This window comes from Kwoniella europaea, chromosome 1 (assembly GCF_036810445.1).
Source record: "Kwoniella europaea PYCC6329 chromosome 1, complete sequence".
Classification (NCBI taxonomy): domain Eukaryota; kingdom Fungi; phylum Basidiomycota; class Tremellomycetes; order Tremellales; family Cryptococcaceae; genus Kwoniella; species Kwoniella europaea.
Window position 1 is genome coordinate 12442356 of NC_089487.1, and position 18061 is coordinate 12460416.

Sequence of the window (18061 nt, forward strand, 5' to 3'; positions counted from 1 at the left end):
TAAAATTATAATGCGATTTCAGAAGGGTATAAAGACAACTTATAAAAGATGATATCAAAATACAACTAAGATGGGACTCATCAAGTATGGAATAGTTTGGATGATCTCCCCGACTCATAGCTACAAGCTTAATTATAGATGAGTATGGATATTCGCCTTTGTTTCGCCCGAGCACGAACGTGGATACTAGATGCTTCTCTCTAATGAAGCGACCCTTCGCTTCTGACTGCCTATGTCCTTTTTCTGATGATGTTATAGCTTGGACTTGACAGCTATTCGGACTTCTTTATTCTCTGTGGGTGGTCTCCAATTCAATCCTCTATACCTATATCCATCAATATCATAATTATATCAGCTTTGTTTCTTCAGTTCTTCATTCACATGTTTATGCATGTACAGCAATACAATATGATCGCTTTGAAAGAGGTTAGATGTGAGATAGTGCACTTACAATAACGTCGATGGCGCCGTACCGAACTCCACGGGTAACTCCAGTCCATGTTCATGTACTGCGATCGTACGTAGCATTGAGAAGTGATGAATCGCATGTAAGGAGCAATACCATAGCTGAATAAATATGAAAGAAAATCAGTGATCTGAACGAAGTGTAATGGCACATGGATCTCCCCCCAAAACTGAGCAACGAATTTCACGGTGTCACTCTTCTCTCTCAATCTCGATCCGACATCCGACACTCACCTCTCTGCCCACTGTCGATCCCATAACCTGCTTCGTAGGCGTTATAGCCACAACATTCACTTTCATCTCCATCACCTGAGCTAAACCATTCTTCTTATCTGCTATTCCAAGTTCCCCTGCTACCCCCTGCCCCATCCCATCGACATTATACGTGAGATTGCGCGAATTATCACCAAAGGTTATAAGGTCGTCGCGAATCTCTTCAAGGGCGTGAAGACATGCTTGGATGGATCGTGCGATTGGACGACGGGAGGTAGGGTGGATGGAATCGTAATTTATCTCTGGGGTGCGTGTCGATAAGGAAGAGGGGATAAAGGGGAGTAGAAATGCTCGGAAGGATTCTATTACCTATAGATACAACAGATCACATAATGAGTATTCCAACTTGCAAATGTCCAGGCAATGTATAGTGATAAATTGTTATACACTCACATGCCTAAAATGTTTACCAAGTGTACCACCAGGCATCAACGTACTTTGCCTTATGAGCTGTTCGTCGTTGGTTATATTCGATCGCAACACATCGATGGAAGATTCAATTAGGGAAATTGAGAGTTCTAACAGGGCTTCTGCTCGATCGGATTGATCTCTCGTAGGCATGGAGACGAGGGTGTGGTTGAGGGATGTATTTGGGTGGGGATGTTTTGAAGAGGATGACATGATGATTCTGCAATAGGTGGTCCTGCTAATTACTGTTAAGTTGCTATAATTCACGAGTAGTGGTTACTGCAGTCAGTAGTAAAAAGCAAAGCGAACCAGTCTTTGAAATTGCTGAAATTGATGCCAAGAAAGAGAAAGACAGCAGCTAGCTATCTTGCATTTCCCGATGAGACGGGGAGTTGTTTCTTAACGTGGCTTGCACGTGGTTTAGATGCCTTAGCTTATGACATCAGTTGTAACGCACGGATCCGTTTCATGTTTTTGGTGCTACGAGTAACTTAGCTGTGCATCAACATGAAGACGAAATTTGCAGATTAGATGATGGGATGGTAGATGGGAAGAAGATGCATCAAAGGATCACTCGACATCCTTTTGAGAGCATCACATCCATACCCATATCCACATAGAGCAGCGAACTCATACTCATAGCCAGTACATCCGAAGAGGAAAAGACAAGAGCTCACCATCATCCGAATAAATTGTGTACACCTGCGCACGGCGTACAGCTTACACCTTCCGACTCAGTCAAGCTGTGCTTTCTCATGACAACAATTTCTCACGACCTGACGACCGAAGACAATAATATCATTGACAGATAGATAGATATCAGCATCCCATCACTGCATAAACATACCAAGAACCCATACAGTGGATAACTACACACATCTACTCTTGCATTCTCAGCTTCAGCCCAAATTACAATCGTCCACCGACAATGCCGCTCAACGGCCCACGGGCGAACCCCAATCCATCTCAAGGGATATACAACCCAGATCCCATCCCATCATATTCCTCACTAGATCATCCTTCCGATACTCCCACTCCATCATACAGCTATCCTCATCAATCCAGTCCTGAAAGTGGTACCGCACGTTTAGAACCGCTTCCTGCTCGAGGTACAGGGGAGGAGAGTGAAGCTCAGGAAATAATGAGGGACTATCGAACTTCTCAGTATAGAGATGATGGTGGTGATGTAGGTCTACTAGCACCTGGTAGAAATCAGAATCAGAATGATGGTTATGCCCAAGGATATGCGTATGAGAATCCATACGAAGAGGGTGAAAGGGATGTTCAACATCCTCCTCGATCAATCTCACCTTCACTTGGTCCTTGGGATTCAGCCTCTCAGAGATCATTACCCTACCATCCTAATCAATTCCCTTCACACAGTATACCCCTCTCTGACGCTGGTCGAAGCGGAGGACATAAAGATAAAGCTCCCTCTCACGGTGGACTAAGTTATATAGATGAGAATGGTGAATATTACCATACCAACAAACCTCGACCTGCTTCTACTACACTACAGATGCAAGACATAGAGAGGGACGAGGTCGAAATGGGTTTAATAGGAAACACCAATAGATCATCAGGTGGTATAGAACCTAATCCATATTACTCAAAAGATGGATATGGAGAATCACCTTATCCATATCCTTCTTCATATACTAAAGATGGTTATAACTCTGGATCGGGTGGGATGAGATTAAGAGGACCCAACACATTATATGATTTCTTACTTTTCCCAACTGGTCTAGATAGGCTACTGGCCCTGGTCGGCGTGAAGTTTGGTCAGTACCCTATTGAGCAGGCTATAGAGCGGAAGAGAAGGGGGATCGGGGGTCAGAGATGGCCTGTTGCTGCTTGGGGGCTAGCTGTTGGTGAGTAGATCTTCCTGTCCAGGAATGAAATAGACGTGAAGAGTAACGTGGGCGTTGATGGGTCGAGGATTCATTCTGGGAGAAGATAGAGCAGAGTAGAGATGGATGATAGACATCACAAGCTTGCTAAGAGATATGATAGACGGGAATGCTGATGTTCGCTTTCGCCTATCACACAGTGATGACTGCTCTGATGGTATATGAGATGGTAGCGAACTATCAAGCAATGGGATCACCGATAGCTACCAAGGTAAGTTGACTTTCGTTAAATGTAACGTACAAATGTGGGAGATCCTATCAGTGCAGTTTAGCTGATTGTGGAATTATCGATTACAATTAGCCATCCTTCAATGTTATGGTTGGTCTGCTTTTCGATCCATGTCACTCATTCAATTCCTGTAGCAGTATTCTCAATGCTCACATTGTTCGGTGTAGATCGGTCCCTCGGCAGAAGTGTTGATCAATATCGGAGCGAGGTTTCCTCCTTGTATGAAATACGTCGATGCTCTACCACCGACTTTCCAGTTAGCTTGTTTGAACGATACTGCCAAGTGAGTCACCAGCCTCAATTTACATCTTCCCTACCCAACAACGAAGACGTTGACTGATATGAGGATATAGCCCTCCGACCACCTCATGTTCGATAGAAGAAATTTGCGGTCATGGTGGATTCAATGATCAGGATCCTGATCGTGAGCTTAGCTTCTTCCCTTGCGACAATTTCCAGAGATATCGCTGACATGTCTACTGCGGTATGTCGTCTTAACAGAATCATGGAGATTTGTCTACCCCATTTTCCTACATGTCGGAATCGTACATCTGCTGTTGAACATGTTAGCTCAGATTATAGCTGGGGCCCAAGTCGAGAGGGAGATGGGTGAGTCCATCACGATCAGTATTATACCCAACTTGGGTACGTATACGAATAAATGCTAATTTCCGTTTATTTTGTTGTTGTATAGGTACAATCCCGTTCTTGATTGTTTACATGGCAGGTGGGATATACGGTTTCGTACTAGGTGGCAATTTCTCTAGAACGGGTATCCCTTCTGTTGGAGCGAGTGGTGCTTTGTTTGCTACGGTGAGTGTCCAAGTCCCAGATATCTATCCAGATATCCGCACTAGTGCGGTAGTGATATGTGGTTGAATTGTTTTGCATAGAATGCATGCGTACTGGTCGATTTGGTATTACATTGGAAATACGAAGAAAGACCAAAACTCAAGGTGAGCTTTCCCCCTTGTACTCATATTGTATTTTGGGATCCGAAGCTCACCGAGACCGTTACTAGGCATTCTTATTGGCTATTGAATTCTTGATTGGCTTTGGTATAGGTTACATGTGGGCTTCTTTCCTTCTGGCTGAGATCGAACAATGAGCTCATTTGTTCGATTGATTTAGACCGAATGCTGTAGATGGATTAGCGCATCTTGGTGTTAGTACAATTCTCCTCCTTGCATATACTCAGCTCCTCACTAATGATCTTGTACGTCGTATCGTAGGGATGGGCAATGGGAATCTTGCTGGGAATAATCCTATACCCATCTATATCAGAAACGAAGAGACACAAATATGCGATATGGGTGGCACGGGTTATAGCCTTTGTATTGGTCATACTAGCATTCGTATTGACCATTAAGAATTTCTGTGAGTCCAGCAAATACAATTGTATTTCATTCATACGACGAAAATGCTGATCAGGTGACTTTTTCATTCTGGATCTAGATACTGACGATCCTGTGAGTCCATGCTTTCTGCGATAAGGTGTATAAACTGATCTCATATATGTGATTCGATATGTTTTCTTTGCAGAATGCCGCATGTGAATGGTGTAGATATTTGTCATGTATACCTACAAGTTCTAATGAGCATTGTAAAGGAACTGTGAGTGGTTTACATGTTTCTGTTTTCGTTATGATGTTGATGTTGATGATATGTTGGTGAAATAGGGAATAACGGTGACCAACACTACGACTACCAAGAGATCATGGGATTCACTCTAGAATGTATTCTCTTCCGTTTGACGATCATACAGCAGGATATATCAGGACGATTTTGTTATGTTGTTCAATACAACATGAGTGTATACAATATGTTGATAGAAATCGTTTTTACCCCGCATTGGATTATACTATGATAATAAAGTATCATCTAGTTTAACTGTGAACGAAGCAGAACAGTGAACCGATCCTCAGTGTTACTGTACATTGCGACTTTGTTAAATTCTGACTGTATATTATATTCTACATGTAATGAAAGTCACGTTACATACACACCCTGCGTTCGCCCTTGCTACGCTTGCCCTAAGCATCGCCTTGTAGTTTCTTTTCACCGAATTCTTTCTCACCATCATTCCTAAATACCGCTCCTGCGAATTTCTTGGCATAGCCATTGACCTGTTGCGTTGTTTCAACGGAATGGGATAAAATGAAACAGAGCGAGTCAGTCTACGATGTCATCCTTCCACTCATATCTTTCCATCAGTCATATGATATAATCTTTCACTCACCTGATCCTTGAACGTGACTTTCTCTTCAGTATTCGTGTTAGGTTGTTCGACTACGCCTCCTGTTCCAGGTGCAGTGGCAGCTACATTACATCCATCACCCCAGTCAAGATTCGATCATCAGTCACGTCCGATTCATATTGCGTAGTAACGTATATAGCATACGAGAAATTATACTCACCCTGCTGCGCCTCGGCATGCTCGATCGGAGCTGCAGGTAAGCCCGTTCCGCTAGCTACGACTGACGGAGGAACGGCCTCGTGAGGTTCGTTCGATAGGGCTGTAGGAGCCGGGTTGAGAGTGTGAGTATGTGAAGACATGTTGTTGAGTTTGTGTGGTATGCAAAGTGATGAAGATGAGGATGAGAGATGAAAAGAAGGATATGGCATTCATTCAATGATAACAAGTAATGTTTTCCATATAGCCAAGTTACAGATCCTCTTGGGCTATGACGTCATTCCTACAACCTCATGAAAACAAAAGTATGGTAAGTGACATTTCATCTACAACTGAATCAACGTCTCTTCTTCACCCTCACGAGTAGATGGTCCACCAGCACCAGTACTGATAACTTCCCCTTCCTCTTCAGCTATATCATCGTAAGAAGATAATCCAGGCAATCTACAAGCCTTTACCCCCGGAAACCCAACAATCTTCGCCAAATCCAGGAATTCCTGATTATAACCTACTTTATCAAGTTCAAGTAAATGTAAAGCAGCATGGATGAATATCGCCTTGATATGGAATTTGTCACAATCATGTTCCATCAGGTCAGGTCTAGACAGGCGTTTGATATCGTAGCTGGATTGCCAAGCCCATGGTCGTGGTGCGCTCAAGCTGTTTTCATATTCGTGAAGCAAATTCATCGCTATGTCCACTTGGCCTACACATCAAAAACAAAATGACTGATCAGGTCTGTTAACGGACTACTTACTTGCTGATAATTGGATCCAGGAGGATCTGTTCGCTTACTATGGAGCATAATCCACTATGAACAACACAACCGAGTAAGCTATTAAATTTGAGACACATCGAGCTGGTAAAACCAACCAACCAACCTGGTCTGCACTCTGCTGTAAAGCCCTCTCAGCTCTTTCAAGAGCCTTGATCTCCACAGTCTTTGGATCATCTCCTGTCTTCTTTGTACTGATCCACTCTAGTAAACCATCATGGAATCTATACCCGTTCAATCCGATAATCCAAGCTTTCGTCAACTGTGCTCGGGTTATTGATACCTACGGATACGAATTCAAATATATGATCAGCCTTATATACTCACTCCTATGTGATTACCCTCTCCCTATCAGAATACCAAAACCAAAACGCAACAAGGGGTACGAGCAAGTGGTAAACTCACTGGGTATGGTCGTATAGGCTGATCGTATCTCTTTTCATCAACAAATGCAATGAACCAATGCCTCCTTATACTAAAAAAGTCCAATATACCAGAATACCAATACAAATCTGGTTTGATGATCTTTCTGTAAGATACTACCTCATCTTTGAAAATCCTTTCTGACAATATCGGTGGGAAGACGGTGGCGAGGGCGAATTGAAGACCTTTACCGTATAGCTCGGTCGGAGAAGGCAGATTGAGTGGTTCAGTCACTTCGGGCTTCATCGTTATTGATTGGATTTAATCGAGTACAACACGAGTATGAGATTGAGAAGTCGAGTGAAATGAAAGATGAATTAGGTTGACCTTCACCGATGGTTGTAAATCAGCTCTTGATGTACGTGCTTCCTATGGCATACTACTGAATCCTCAACAACCTAATTACAACATGTGGATGTCGTCGTGTGTGATTTATCATAACCAACCTTAACTGGTAAAGCAGAGTACTATACAAGGACAGTACAAGTGAGTCATCAGTACGAGGGGAGATCTTTGCATCTCTTCTTCTACTGTATGTTCCCTTCTTTCTGTTTCCTCGTATTGTAAATGATTCAACACACTCCCCTATCATCCACCCGATCATGACTAAAACCGTACCAGAATACAAATACGAAAAGACCATTTCACTTCAAGGTTCAGACATCACGTCTACCTTTACTTCCACACCTTCATCCTCGGTATCAACCATGGGACCAAAGTTTGAAGTGGCCATGGCAGGGAAGATCGAGGTTGAAAACCTCCCCGATCCAGATGAATTCCCGGGTGTCCAATTCATCTTAGATACTGTCAATCCACCTCGACTGATCGAACGCCATGCCCACGGTCCCAATCCCAGTCCGATCTGTCTTGGGCAATTGAGGTATCTCGAGAGAGATCAATGTCACCAATGGTGGTTCACAAGATGGTTCCACCCTGCTCCGTACTGGCTCACGTTCTTCTGGTCTCGCTCAAAACACGGAACTAGGGTAAGTCACTCCGAATGAATTACTAGTACACCGAGCCAGGGATCAAAGGACTGACTATCATTTGTATCGTAATTCAGGTATCGTGTACACGGGAAGAACTTTGTTTCGCATGGGTCAAAGCTCTCAATGGTGCGAGATATCATCAACTCCTTTATAGTCATTCTCACCAAATTGCCGATCCGATTATCAAAGCTCAATATAAGAGCACAATTGAGAATCTCGCAGTGGTAGCCAAGAAAGTGAGCGCTAGATCCACCAGAACCATTTTCCTCGGTTAATGGCTGACACAATTTGCGTTCGAATAAACTTATGTATAACTCATTGTACCTCGCACAGTGGCTCTCACTCTTTCGTAAGTACAGTAATCGTATCCCGATACCTGACGAGTAACCCACATAGCTGATTTCAGAATCACTACCGATTCCATGTCAAAACATCTTATAGGAGAAATCGACTGGGCGATGGGAATCTTATACAAAATCCAACTCGACCGAACCATTCCATCCTCTTGGAGATATCACCCGGAGGAACACAATTACAATATTGACAAGTTATCCGAGTGGGCACATCGTCTCAATTTCTCAACGACCTTTTACGACCTTACGGGATGTTTCGTCCATTGTGTTAGGGAGATAATTAGACTGGAAAGAAAGGGATATGATCACGAATTTAATCAATTGGCCACTGCCATCGGATTCCCCGGCCATAAGATCTGTAAAGTCCCTGGTATCCCAGATGAGATGAAATACGACGATGATATTTTGTTGACTGGTAATTAGTAATATCACAATTTATATAGTACTGTATAATGTTCTGTATACTGTGTCTTGTGATCCGTTATTATTGTTATTCCCTTTTTTACTTGCACCCGATCGAATATTCAATCATCGTATATGTAATGTACGCGAGCATCTGATGAGATCCATTATACTATTGTCCATTATGAGGTATAAAACATTATAGATTCACGAAACATCATCATTAGTCACCAACAATCGTACAGCATAACCAGATCATCCACTCCCTAAAGCTTCTGTACCGTCCCCTTCACACTGCTAAGGCAGCCTCTCAGGCTCAGCATCCGTGCTGGCAGGAGCCGCTCCAGGAGGTAATGGGGTCTTATCATTCTCTTGTCGGTTGATAGGCGACTGAACTTGGCTGCCAGATAAGTTCAGTAAAGCTGGCGAAGCACTGTTAGGTGGACCTAACGGACTCGAGCCTAATCCCTCCGAAGCCCAGGTAGGCAAGACGGCATTTTCAGCCGTAGGATAAGAATAAGTGACACCTGTGCCGGACGATGCAGATGTCAAAGAAGGTGATCCGGGAGGTAAGTCTGTAGCTAACGATAAAGGCTGAGCTGGGCTGATGGAATGGGAAGGAGAAGACGAGTCTTGGCTTTGGCTCGTCGGGGATATCACACTTGAAGGCTGATCAGTGACAGAAGGAGGTTGATGATCTGCTATGTAATATGCCATACCCGCACTACGCTTGTGGAAACCGCATTTCTCATAGAAAGCTATGATATCGAAATCGAAGAATCAGCAATCACAATCCTGCCCCACATTGGTTGCCGGGCAAGCATCAGGACCCAGGGTCAAGCAGGATGAGATGGTTTACATCGATGGGGATTGAGGGAACTCACGCATCTTAGGTTCCTTACAATCCAAAATCACTTTATAACAACCCAGTCCGACAGCCATATCTCTAAGACCGACGACCAGCCTTTGTCCCAATCCTTTACCTTGCATCGTATCAGATACAACTATATCCTCCAAATGTCCTGAAGCACCGCCATTGTTGATATGTTTCCTTTCCACGATCAGTGATCCCGATGCTACTAGTTGGTCGTTATCCTTGTTGACCATGACCAGGATGTAATAAGTCCCAGGACACGCTTTGAGATGCTGGAAAATCGCGGAATACACTGATGGAGCTAAAGCTGGCGATTCCCTTAGAGTGTTCAAGAGCTGGAAATGCGATCGGAGGAGGTCCGTTGATGCCAATGGTCGGATCTAAAAGAGTAGTTGATGAGCATACATAGCATATAGCCAGATAGGTATGAAAACTTACATGTATATTATCTGGTATACCTTCTTTCATACTCTTAGGTATATGATTTGGATCGAATAACAAATCGAGTTTGTCGTCAGGAGTAAATACACCAATTTCAACTGGATCAGGATCTGCGAATTGAGGTACTGCCAGGGGCTTAGCTGTACCGGGCTCGTTGGTGGTTGGTGCAGCGTCTGAGCTGTTATCGGAAATTATGGGGGACGTCTTGACATCAGTGGACTCCACGGGAGGCTGTGATATCTTGATCTTTGTACGAGAGCTGCCAGGTTGAGGTCCTTCATCAATGGGATGATGAGAGAGCACACCGGATCGAGATAGGGCAGGTCCAGGCGGGAGTGCTGTGGGTGCTCCTACGGGGGAATCGACGCCGAAGAGCAAATCTGAAAAAGTGATGAGGTCTTCGAGGACAGTATCCTAACATGCATCAATGAGCATGGGACACGAAGGACGTCTCGGGAGAAGCTTACCTTGCCCTGATGATGTTGCAGTAAAGAGGTTGTGTCCGTAGGTGTTTGTTCTTGACCGAACAAAACGGAGTCTGAATGTGCTATCAGTAAGTTGCACGAATAAAACCATATAAGCTGAGTTGGACTCACTGAAAACGACTGCGAGATTCTTAGCACCCATTTTGTTCACTGAGGACTTCTGGTTGACCCTACCCAGGTGTTCTATCATGGCTTGGAAGGTAGTCTGATGAATAGGCGGTAGCCTCCTCAATCGAGCTCGAAGAGAGGAGAAGTTGCTTTCGATATGAGCTTCCCTACTTTCGGTGTATTTCACTCTTTCAGGATGAGGCAATGGGAAAACCGGCTCGGGAAGTTCTCTGAGATCTGTATGGAGGATAGCAGTCAGCTTGGCTTCCTACTAACTATTATGGAGACGATGTGTGGGTAACAGCACGGCAAAAGCGCGGAGAGGCGAGGGACAAAGTGACGAGAAGGAGAACAAACGTAGGCGAGTCGACGAACAAAGTAGAGAAGTCGAGCGATCAACTCACATTGCTTCAGTACACTACCGATACTAGCCGCATCATCCCTCTCATCAAAGGCAAACTTCTCTTCATCAAGCTCAATACCCTGTATCATCTTCTGCACACCAGCATGTCTACCGCTAACCCTATATATCCCTTCAAGCTCCAGACCTCGCTCATCGATCGCCGCTATCGCTTTTTCCAAAATGATTGGTGGTCTACCATGATCCGATGAATCGCCTCTTGTGAAATCGTAGTCCGTCAAAGATACCCCGAAGATAAGGGATTTACATGGTCCGACGTAAAAGTTTTCGTATGGAATTGGCGCAATGGGTGGTGATACAAGCGATCGAAGTCTTGTACGGAACAACATCACTATAACAGCAAGCACGATCAACAAACATTGATATTTCATTATTATATGATTTTGAATCATTGGGTCGAACATCACTCACTATCTTGTTCGAGATTGATTCCCTCGATAGCTTCTTTCGCAACCTCCGTAGCCTGAGCATTGGTAGCAGCCGTGCCATACATAGCATCGATATAGCTTTCCAAAGCATATCTCAACCTCTTGCTCAATTCGTCATTGAAGGTTTCCAAGCTGTTCATGGCGGAAGCGTGAAGTTTCTCCCTCCTCAATCTCAAGGATTCTAAGTGGAAGACACCAGTTCTATAGGCTTTATCTGCTTCGTCCGCATCCCTTTTCACCTTGACAGCTCTCATCGCCGATAATGCTTTTTGGTTGCTGTTGTTGGGTCCTCCCGTACCGGTTCCTCGTCTTTGCAAACTTCCACTTCCACCCAGATCTCCATCTCCTCCACCAACGATGATATAATCATCTTTATCTTTATCCTTATCCTTATCTTTGTCGCCACCTAGTTTCTGCATGAATGCCGAGAACCCTTTCTTACTTTGTTGCGCTATATCATTCAATACATCTTTACCCTTACTCTCTCCACCAGAGGCTGATCCAGCCCGTAGACGATTGACTTTTCTATCTTCTCGACCTGCATGGACGGGATCGGGCTGAGGTAGCGCAGGGTTGCTCATAGCAGGTAATGGGGGAGTGGAAATGGGTGGAGAAGTGTACGATGGACCTGCAGGTACAGCAAATGGATGTTCATGTAATGGTGTATTGGCTGGGGATGGTGGTGAGGGAGTGGAAAGAAGTCGTGCTTGCATCGCTATAGCGTGTTCTTGACGTTTATGATCCTATCGTGCGCATCTCATCAGAGACTACGTCTTGAGTGTGATACCGACTGAAGACATACCTCTAATGCCTGACATTTCTGATAATATGATTTCTTCAATTTGGGCAACTGGGATCTGGCGTGATCATCGTACGCCTGGCGGAAAGAAGGCGGATGTTGATTAGCTCTATGACTAAGATGAACTCCAAAGATTACATACCTCATTGGCCAGCTTCATATTATCCTTAAGAACCCCTCTTATACGAGTTTGTTCTTCCTGTACAATCACTCATTTCACATCAGCTATCATGCTACCTTGTTACGGGATCAACTCACCTTTAGCTTGACGAGTTCCTTCATGACATCCTCTCTTAACGCTCCAACCATAGCTTCCCTCGACTGTATTTCTCTTTGGGTATAATCTCTGACTTCTTGCCATGCTTTGCGAGCAGTCGTTCGGTTCTGCTTCCTGTTATGACCAGGTCTGGCACAATGCTGAAATAAGCAGGTCTACACAAATGGTCGCAAAAGCAGAGGCGTACAACTTACTCATCATGCAAGGTATCGATAGCTACACTCCTATCGTATAGTCTCGTGAGATTCTCTATGTACTGCTCCTCCACTCGTATACGATCTTGGAAGAAGGATATGTAATGTTCGTCCTCTGATATCTTATGCTATGTATAAGTGTAAGGTCAGCGCATTTCCCATTTCCTGGTATCTTTCAATCCCTATGTGAGTCGAATGACATGTGAACACTCACCTTGAACTCCCTCAGCACATCAAATCCAGCCTCGTACCTCTTCAATCCATGACCCAGCCCATGTCCTCCACCGTGTAAACTAGCATTGAGCGAAGTGGATGATCCACCCAGATCACCGGATGGATAAGCGTAAGCCATACCTGATTCCCTGTTCCAACTGTCTACGAGCTCAGTACGAGTCGGTGGCAAGCTGTGAGAGTGTGATGGAGAGTATGAAGGATATATATGTGGGAAATGACGGGAAGGGGGATGGATGACATATAATGACAACGAGGTTTATCACTGTCTCAGGGTAAATGAAATTCAGTTCCAACTCCGGAATCAATTGTCTCTCATAACGACATAACCGTAGTTGATAACCACGCAGCTATCTCGGCATCATGCTATAAGTAGGTCAACTGCAGACTGCGGAGATGACGATCCACTCAAGACCTCGTCGGTGATCTTCAAGAGAGCATAGCTTTGAAGATGACAGGCAGGGAGTCATGCTGTCTGCACGAAGAGGCGATACAGTATGGTGGAGCTGTCAGATTCTTCCATCACAAAGCGAAAGTGGCAGTCTTGGCACATAAACTGGTGACAAGAGCGTGAAGGAAATATCATCTTCGTGAGGTGTCTCAGATCTAAGAGTCGTGCGCGATGATGGACATTCGTAATCAGCCAACAATTCCAGGACATTGATTTCATCATCATTTGACCCTACAGTTCATTACGACGATACATGATTCTCTCAATACTTGTTCTTCCTTACTTGTTGTCTGCTTTTTTTCTCTTTCTTTCTTTGTCAGATAAAATGCATTTCACACACATACATTCATTTCGACCGTACGAAGAGGTAAGTCGTACCGATCGTTCGACGTGAGGGTGAAGTTAACTACCACCGCTCATGGCTTCGCTTTGGTTCTCCGCAAAGTTGCTACCGGCGGAGACATCACCGATATCAGATCGCCAGTCGGCCGCGGCGGAGACTATGGAGTGTCAAGTCCATCATCAGGTTCCGGTAAGCTACGGCCTGTGCTTGTAGAGATAACCCAAGTGGAAGTGAATGTACTTACCAGCAGCGACGCCTTCAGTTGTGAATCCCATATCTTCGAGAGAGGACATTTAGGGTTAATACGTAAATTAAAATCACTCTGGGGGGTTTACAAAACTTGTTACGTTTGGTTCAAGTTGTTTATCGCGGTTTGTCTTGTCTGGGAAGAAAGAAGAAGAAGGAAAGAAGAATTTGGAAATCTCGAAGCCGAATGTGACCCTTGTATATCTTCGATGCGAGAAAAATGTTCAAATTGCTTACTTTATCTTGCCCATAGAATAAGCTTGCGACTCGAGAAGAGATCTTGGTCGTCAGTCAGAATGAGGATGCCTGAGTGAGTCCAATTGCATCTAATCTGCTTGTGGACCGAGTTTAGAAGAGATTTGTCAGATCGTTGGAATAGCGCTTCGACCCCCTCTGTACCCCCTTGCACTTCAAAAGAAAGAAGGTTGATAGCACTGTCTGAAGACGTCTTTTCTCGATCGACCTGCTGCGATTCAGGTCTCAAAGTCGAAGACGTTATCATGGAATTTAGAATACCTCTTCGCTACCATTATTTAAGCCTCAAGCCTCAACCGTGCTCGACTCACGTACATCCATTCGAAGTATCATGTAGGTGTGAGCTTAGATCCATATCAGAAGATGTTAGTACCTGATGTCAATCATATGATACCAAGATGAGTTTGGCTGCCTGTAAGTAAATGGCAAGTCAAACTGATTCGCAGTTCAGTACCTGTCTCAAGACTTTCGTTCTCGTCCGCACCAATCCATCTTTCACCACAAGAAATTGACGTTCGCGAGAAAAAAGGCGACTTCAACTACCATCCATTCGCATGTCTACACACGACAATCCAATTGCTCGTCTCTTCTTCTTTGAAGCCTTAATGTGATACAATTTCGCACCAGCACCCCGCGCAGCAGTACCTTGAATAGCTCCATTCACAGCAGACACTCCGTAGCCTCCCATCGCAGCACTTTGGAGAGTGGAGAATAACCCTCCGGCTGCAGGTGGAGCTCCAGCAACTTGCGCTCCGGCTGCAACCGAGCCTGCATCGTGTGCACATTCACCTCTAAATCAGCCACATGTATACTCGTGAATGAAATGATGACGCTACTCACCAGCGGCTGGACCCAAGGATGTAAACACCAATGCTCCCAAAACCGGGACAGCGATCACCGCAACAGCGATCAATGTTGGAACCGCGATGACCAAACCCGTACTGGCGAAGAAAGCCGCTTTGCCTGGGTTCTTCACCCACCCTCTAGCACCTCCTTGACTATTGAATTGCTCTTGGCTGTTCACTTCGTCAGGCTTATCATTCTCGGCTTCAGGATGAAGTTGCTCTATTGGTGTAATCTCTTGTTTTTGCTCGCTAGCTGATGCGGTGATTTCGTTGATCAAGATCGACGGTGAAGTGACATCGTTTCCATGAATCTCTTCATCTTGATACTCACTGCTCGTCTCGAGTCTCTTGAATTTCGCAGCAGATAGATGTGTTCGTCATAGTCAGACCAGTCTCTGATGTGATTTTGAGAATAGCAATAGTAACAATCACTCAAATCCAGGATGCTGAACATAATCCCGATTACATAGGGGCGTCCCATGATGGAAGCAACTGACCATGTAAAGTGGAGGTCAGAACGAAATTTGATCGGCGACCACCGGATTTGTCACCCGCGTTTCACTTTTTTCCATGATCTTTGAAAGTCGCTTGACATGAACACTTAGGAAGTCAATTTTTCATCTACGGCCATAGAAGGTAAAAAGCACCGCATCCCGTCCGCTCTGCGCAGTTTAAGTTACCTATCGCTCGGTTAGTACCAAGGTGGGGGACCACTTGGGAATCCCGGGTGCTGTAGTTTTTTTGCTGATGAAGAGGTGTGGTCCGTCGTCGGAAAGCGTCGTTGATCCTGTTTGCCCTTTGGCGGATTCGAAAGACCCGAGTATAAGGAGGGAATGCTGCTGACCGGGCTGTGACCCTCTCGAACCCGCTTGACTCTTATTGCACTCATCCACTGGACGCTACAATATCTGACATCTGCACAGTCCAGAGCGGGTGCGATGCTACGGCGACTATGATACCTTTGACGTTCCCCACCGGCACCGGTGCAAATTCGAATTATGCAGTTAACAGGATCGGTGAACTTCCTGCGGCATCTTTAGGTGACTGACTCCCAGTCATCCATCAACTCACAACATGATTGCGCTGTGTCGAAAATGAGTATGCTTTTTAGTGACGTTCCTATTTCTGGAGGTTCCTCTTTTTGGTACGCGCCTTTACGCGAAAACGCCTTTTTAACGTACTTCAATTTTAGATGAGTTACCAGTTTTTTTAGTCCAGACAATCTCAAATCCATACGTCACACTTAATGCTAGTATTTATTCTCGATATAAGCCTACTCTGAGGACCATACTCCTTCCCAGTGTCTCCTCAAGACAATTTGTTCAGAGGCGTACTGTCTGTCTGGCATTGTACAACTTTCTTTTTGTTCGTTGGTTTGAGATGATGAACAGACAGACGGACAGACTCAAAGCCACCAAAGCCACAGATACGAAACACGGTGTGACTCTGAATTATGGATGACCCGGAAGTAACTTTCACTAACCAAGAGTGTAATTGTGCAAGATCACCTCCACAAATTATCGGAAGCTTCTTGCCTATCCTTTTTCTTTCAGTGCATCGCCGAGGTGCCGACAATAGGTGGCATCACATCGTCATGCATTGCCGAGAGACCAAGTGTTGAATTGTGATCATGCAATCAGTCCCATCGAGAAGTCACCCTCGAAAAGCTTAGCGTCGCTCTAATTTCAAACTATGACGGCAAGTTCCGCATCCTTTTGTGACTTTCTGCGGAGTAGCTGATGCTATCGGCTGCGGGTGAAGATGAGATCACGAGATTGTGTAGCGAAATGCCACTGGCGCTCTCACGAACACGAAGATCTTGCTGTCGATGCGGAGTGGAGCTTCCCGAAGGACCTGGAGGGCGGGAGTCATAGCGCCTTCCATCTTTGATGTACATGTGCACTGACTTACCCAACGATGACTACACAACAGGTTGATCTGTGTAGGTGCATATCAATCGCACGGTGGTGTCAGAGAACAACAGGTTGATCACATTCTCGATGACATCTACGCCACCTTCTGATGATGATGTTTCCAGAAGTACGCCTCAATCCGTGCCGAGTAAGATGTGGCGTTCTCAAAGTATCGCCATATTGTAATTTGGCTGACAGCTGAAAATACCTTACAATTCCAGAAGATCAATCGTTGACGCCACTTGTGTAATAACTCTCAGGGTTGGTTGGAAATAAGGTTAACAGGTCAAGAAGTGAAAAAGCCACACGAAAATGTGAAAGTTCTCATGGATGAACTGTAAATGGCTAGATTGAAAATTTGCTGTCAACGGGGTAAAGACCGAGACTCTTTGTATTCAGGGATTGTATAGGTAAAATAGACTTTTGTTTCATTTCGTTTGTGACCCACCGCAACTGTACCACAGTCGGTGGGGCATACCGCTACTTCATTTTACTGGTACCAAGACCGCCCAAGTTAGCGTTTGGTTACCACACCTTATTCCACCCTGTGAGAGAGCAAAGCAGTTGCCAAGGTGAACGTCTTATCGCTGACCGGCGGAAATGTCTTGTGGTAAAATCGGTTCGATGCCGTATTAGGTAGAAACCTCAGAAACATCTCTTGAGTTTGTTTTACGCTAACCAATTTCCTTCCAAGCACGAACAAAGATGGACGAAGTGCCCTGCCCCCAGCTCTTGGTTTTGGCTTACTCAGGGTTTGAAGAAATGATAGCCTAAAATACCTCCACAATTCATTAATCTGGATACGGAGAAGACCTAAAAACAAAGATGTGAACGTGAAGAAGAAGGTGAACGCAGCAAGAAGGAATTGGATAGGATGTGATTAACAAGGTACGATATTTACGATCATAACGATCCCATTGGAGATTTTAGTGTCAAATCTTACTTTCTGACCTGAACCGTTGTGGTATCACAGTACTGTTGTAGTAGTAACCGTAATTCCTGGGTCGTCAATCAGTTGAACAAGATCCTATGTTTCTCTCAATTGCGAAAGAGAGATGTTGTCTCTAATTTGGCTCTGATATATGCCTCTCCTCACTTTTTACTGCGAAC

The 18061-nt window shown here is 44.7% G+C and overlaps 7 protein-coding genes and 1 non-coding gene across 8 annotated transcripts; 3 read left to right on the top strand and 5 right to left on the bottom strand.

Annotated features, from left to right (window-relative positions):
• Nucleotides 1-252: 252 nt before the first annotated feature.
• Nucleotides 253-1359, bottom strand: V865_004744 (uncharacterized protein; the record flags this gene model as incomplete). Its single annotated transcript, XM_066228521.1, has 4 exons — nt 253-325; nt 452-567; nt 700-1047; nt 1132-1359. 4 exons carry the CDS (start codon nt 1357-1359, stop codon nt 253-255), a joined length of 765 nt encoding a protein of 254 aa, XP_066084618.1.
• Nucleotides 1360-2074: 715 nt separating this feature from the next.
• On the top strand, nt 2075-5018 carry V865_004745 (uncharacterized protein; the record flags this gene model as incomplete). The annotated part of the gene is made up of 14 exons (XM_066228522.1): nt 2075-3017; nt 3197-3267; nt 3358-3375; nt 3453-3568; nt 3639-3709; nt 3787-3894; nt 3980-4098; nt 4179-4241; nt 4307-4356; nt 4417-4450; nt 4518-4662; nt 4741-4754; nt 4828-4899; nt 4965-5018. The coding sequence occupies 14 exons, from the start codon at nt 2075-2077 to the stop codon at nt 5016-5018; spliced, it is 1878 nt and encodes a 625-aa protein (XP_066084619.1).
• A 300-nt stretch (nt 5019-5318) lies between these two features.
• V865_004746 (uncharacterized protein) lies at nt 5319-5841 on the bottom strand (the record flags this gene model as incomplete). The annotated part of the gene is made up of 3 exons (XM_066228523.1): nt 5319-5411; nt 5525-5604; nt 5703-5841. 3 exons carry the CDS (start codon nt 5839-5841, stop codon nt 5319-5321), a joined length of 312 nt encoding a protein of 103 aa, XP_066084620.1.
• Nucleotides 5842-6024: 183 nt separating this feature from the next.
• V865_004747 (uncharacterized protein) lies at nt 6025-7142 on the bottom strand (the record flags this gene model as incomplete). The annotated part of the gene is made up of 4 exons (XM_066228524.1): nt 6025-6404; nt 6494-6509; nt 6580-6756; nt 6879-7142. The coding sequence occupies 4 exons, from the start codon at nt 7140-7142 to the stop codon at nt 6025-6027; spliced, it is 837 nt and encodes a 278-aa protein (XP_066084621.1).
• A 356-nt stretch (nt 7143-7498) lies between these two features.
• V865_004748 (uncharacterized protein) lies at nt 7499-8661 on the top strand (the record flags this gene model as incomplete). The annotated part of the gene is made up of 4 exons (XM_066228525.1): nt 7499-7882; nt 7960-8121; nt 8219-8234; nt 8327-8661. 4 exons carry the CDS (start codon nt 7499-7501, stop codon nt 8659-8661), a joined length of 897 nt encoding a protein of 298 aa, XP_066084622.1.
• Nucleotides 8662-8937: 276 nt separating this feature from the next.
• V865_004749 (uncharacterized protein) lies at nt 8938-13019 on the bottom strand (the record flags this gene model as incomplete). Its single annotated transcript, XM_066228526.1, has 12 exons — nt 8938-9398; nt 9525-9894; nt 9953-10369; nt 10423-10493; nt 10552-10785; nt 10953-11300; nt 11381-12140; nt 12200-12274; nt 12339-12395; nt 12455-12602; nt 12668-12795; nt 12882-13019. 12 exons carry the CDS (start codon nt 13017-13019, stop codon nt 8938-8940), a joined length of 3207 nt encoding a protein of 1068 aa, XP_066084623.1.
• Nucleotides 13020-14728: 1709 nt separating this feature from the next.
• On the bottom strand, nt 14729-15610 carry V865_004750 (uncharacterized protein; the record flags this gene model as incomplete). Its single annotated transcript, XM_066228527.1, has 3 exons — nt 14729-14961; nt 15034-15368; nt 15558-15610. The coding sequence occupies 3 exons, from the start codon at nt 15608-15610 to the stop codon at nt 14729-14731; spliced, it is 621 nt and encodes a 206-aa protein (XP_066084624.1).
• Nucleotides 15611-15660: 50 nt separating this feature from the next.
• Nucleotides 15661-15776, top strand: V865_004751. The gene has a single exon (XR_010725586.1). It is a non-coding gene; the product is annotated as a 5S ribosomal RNA (ribosomal RNA).
• Nucleotides 15777-18061: the final 2285 nt, after the last annotated feature.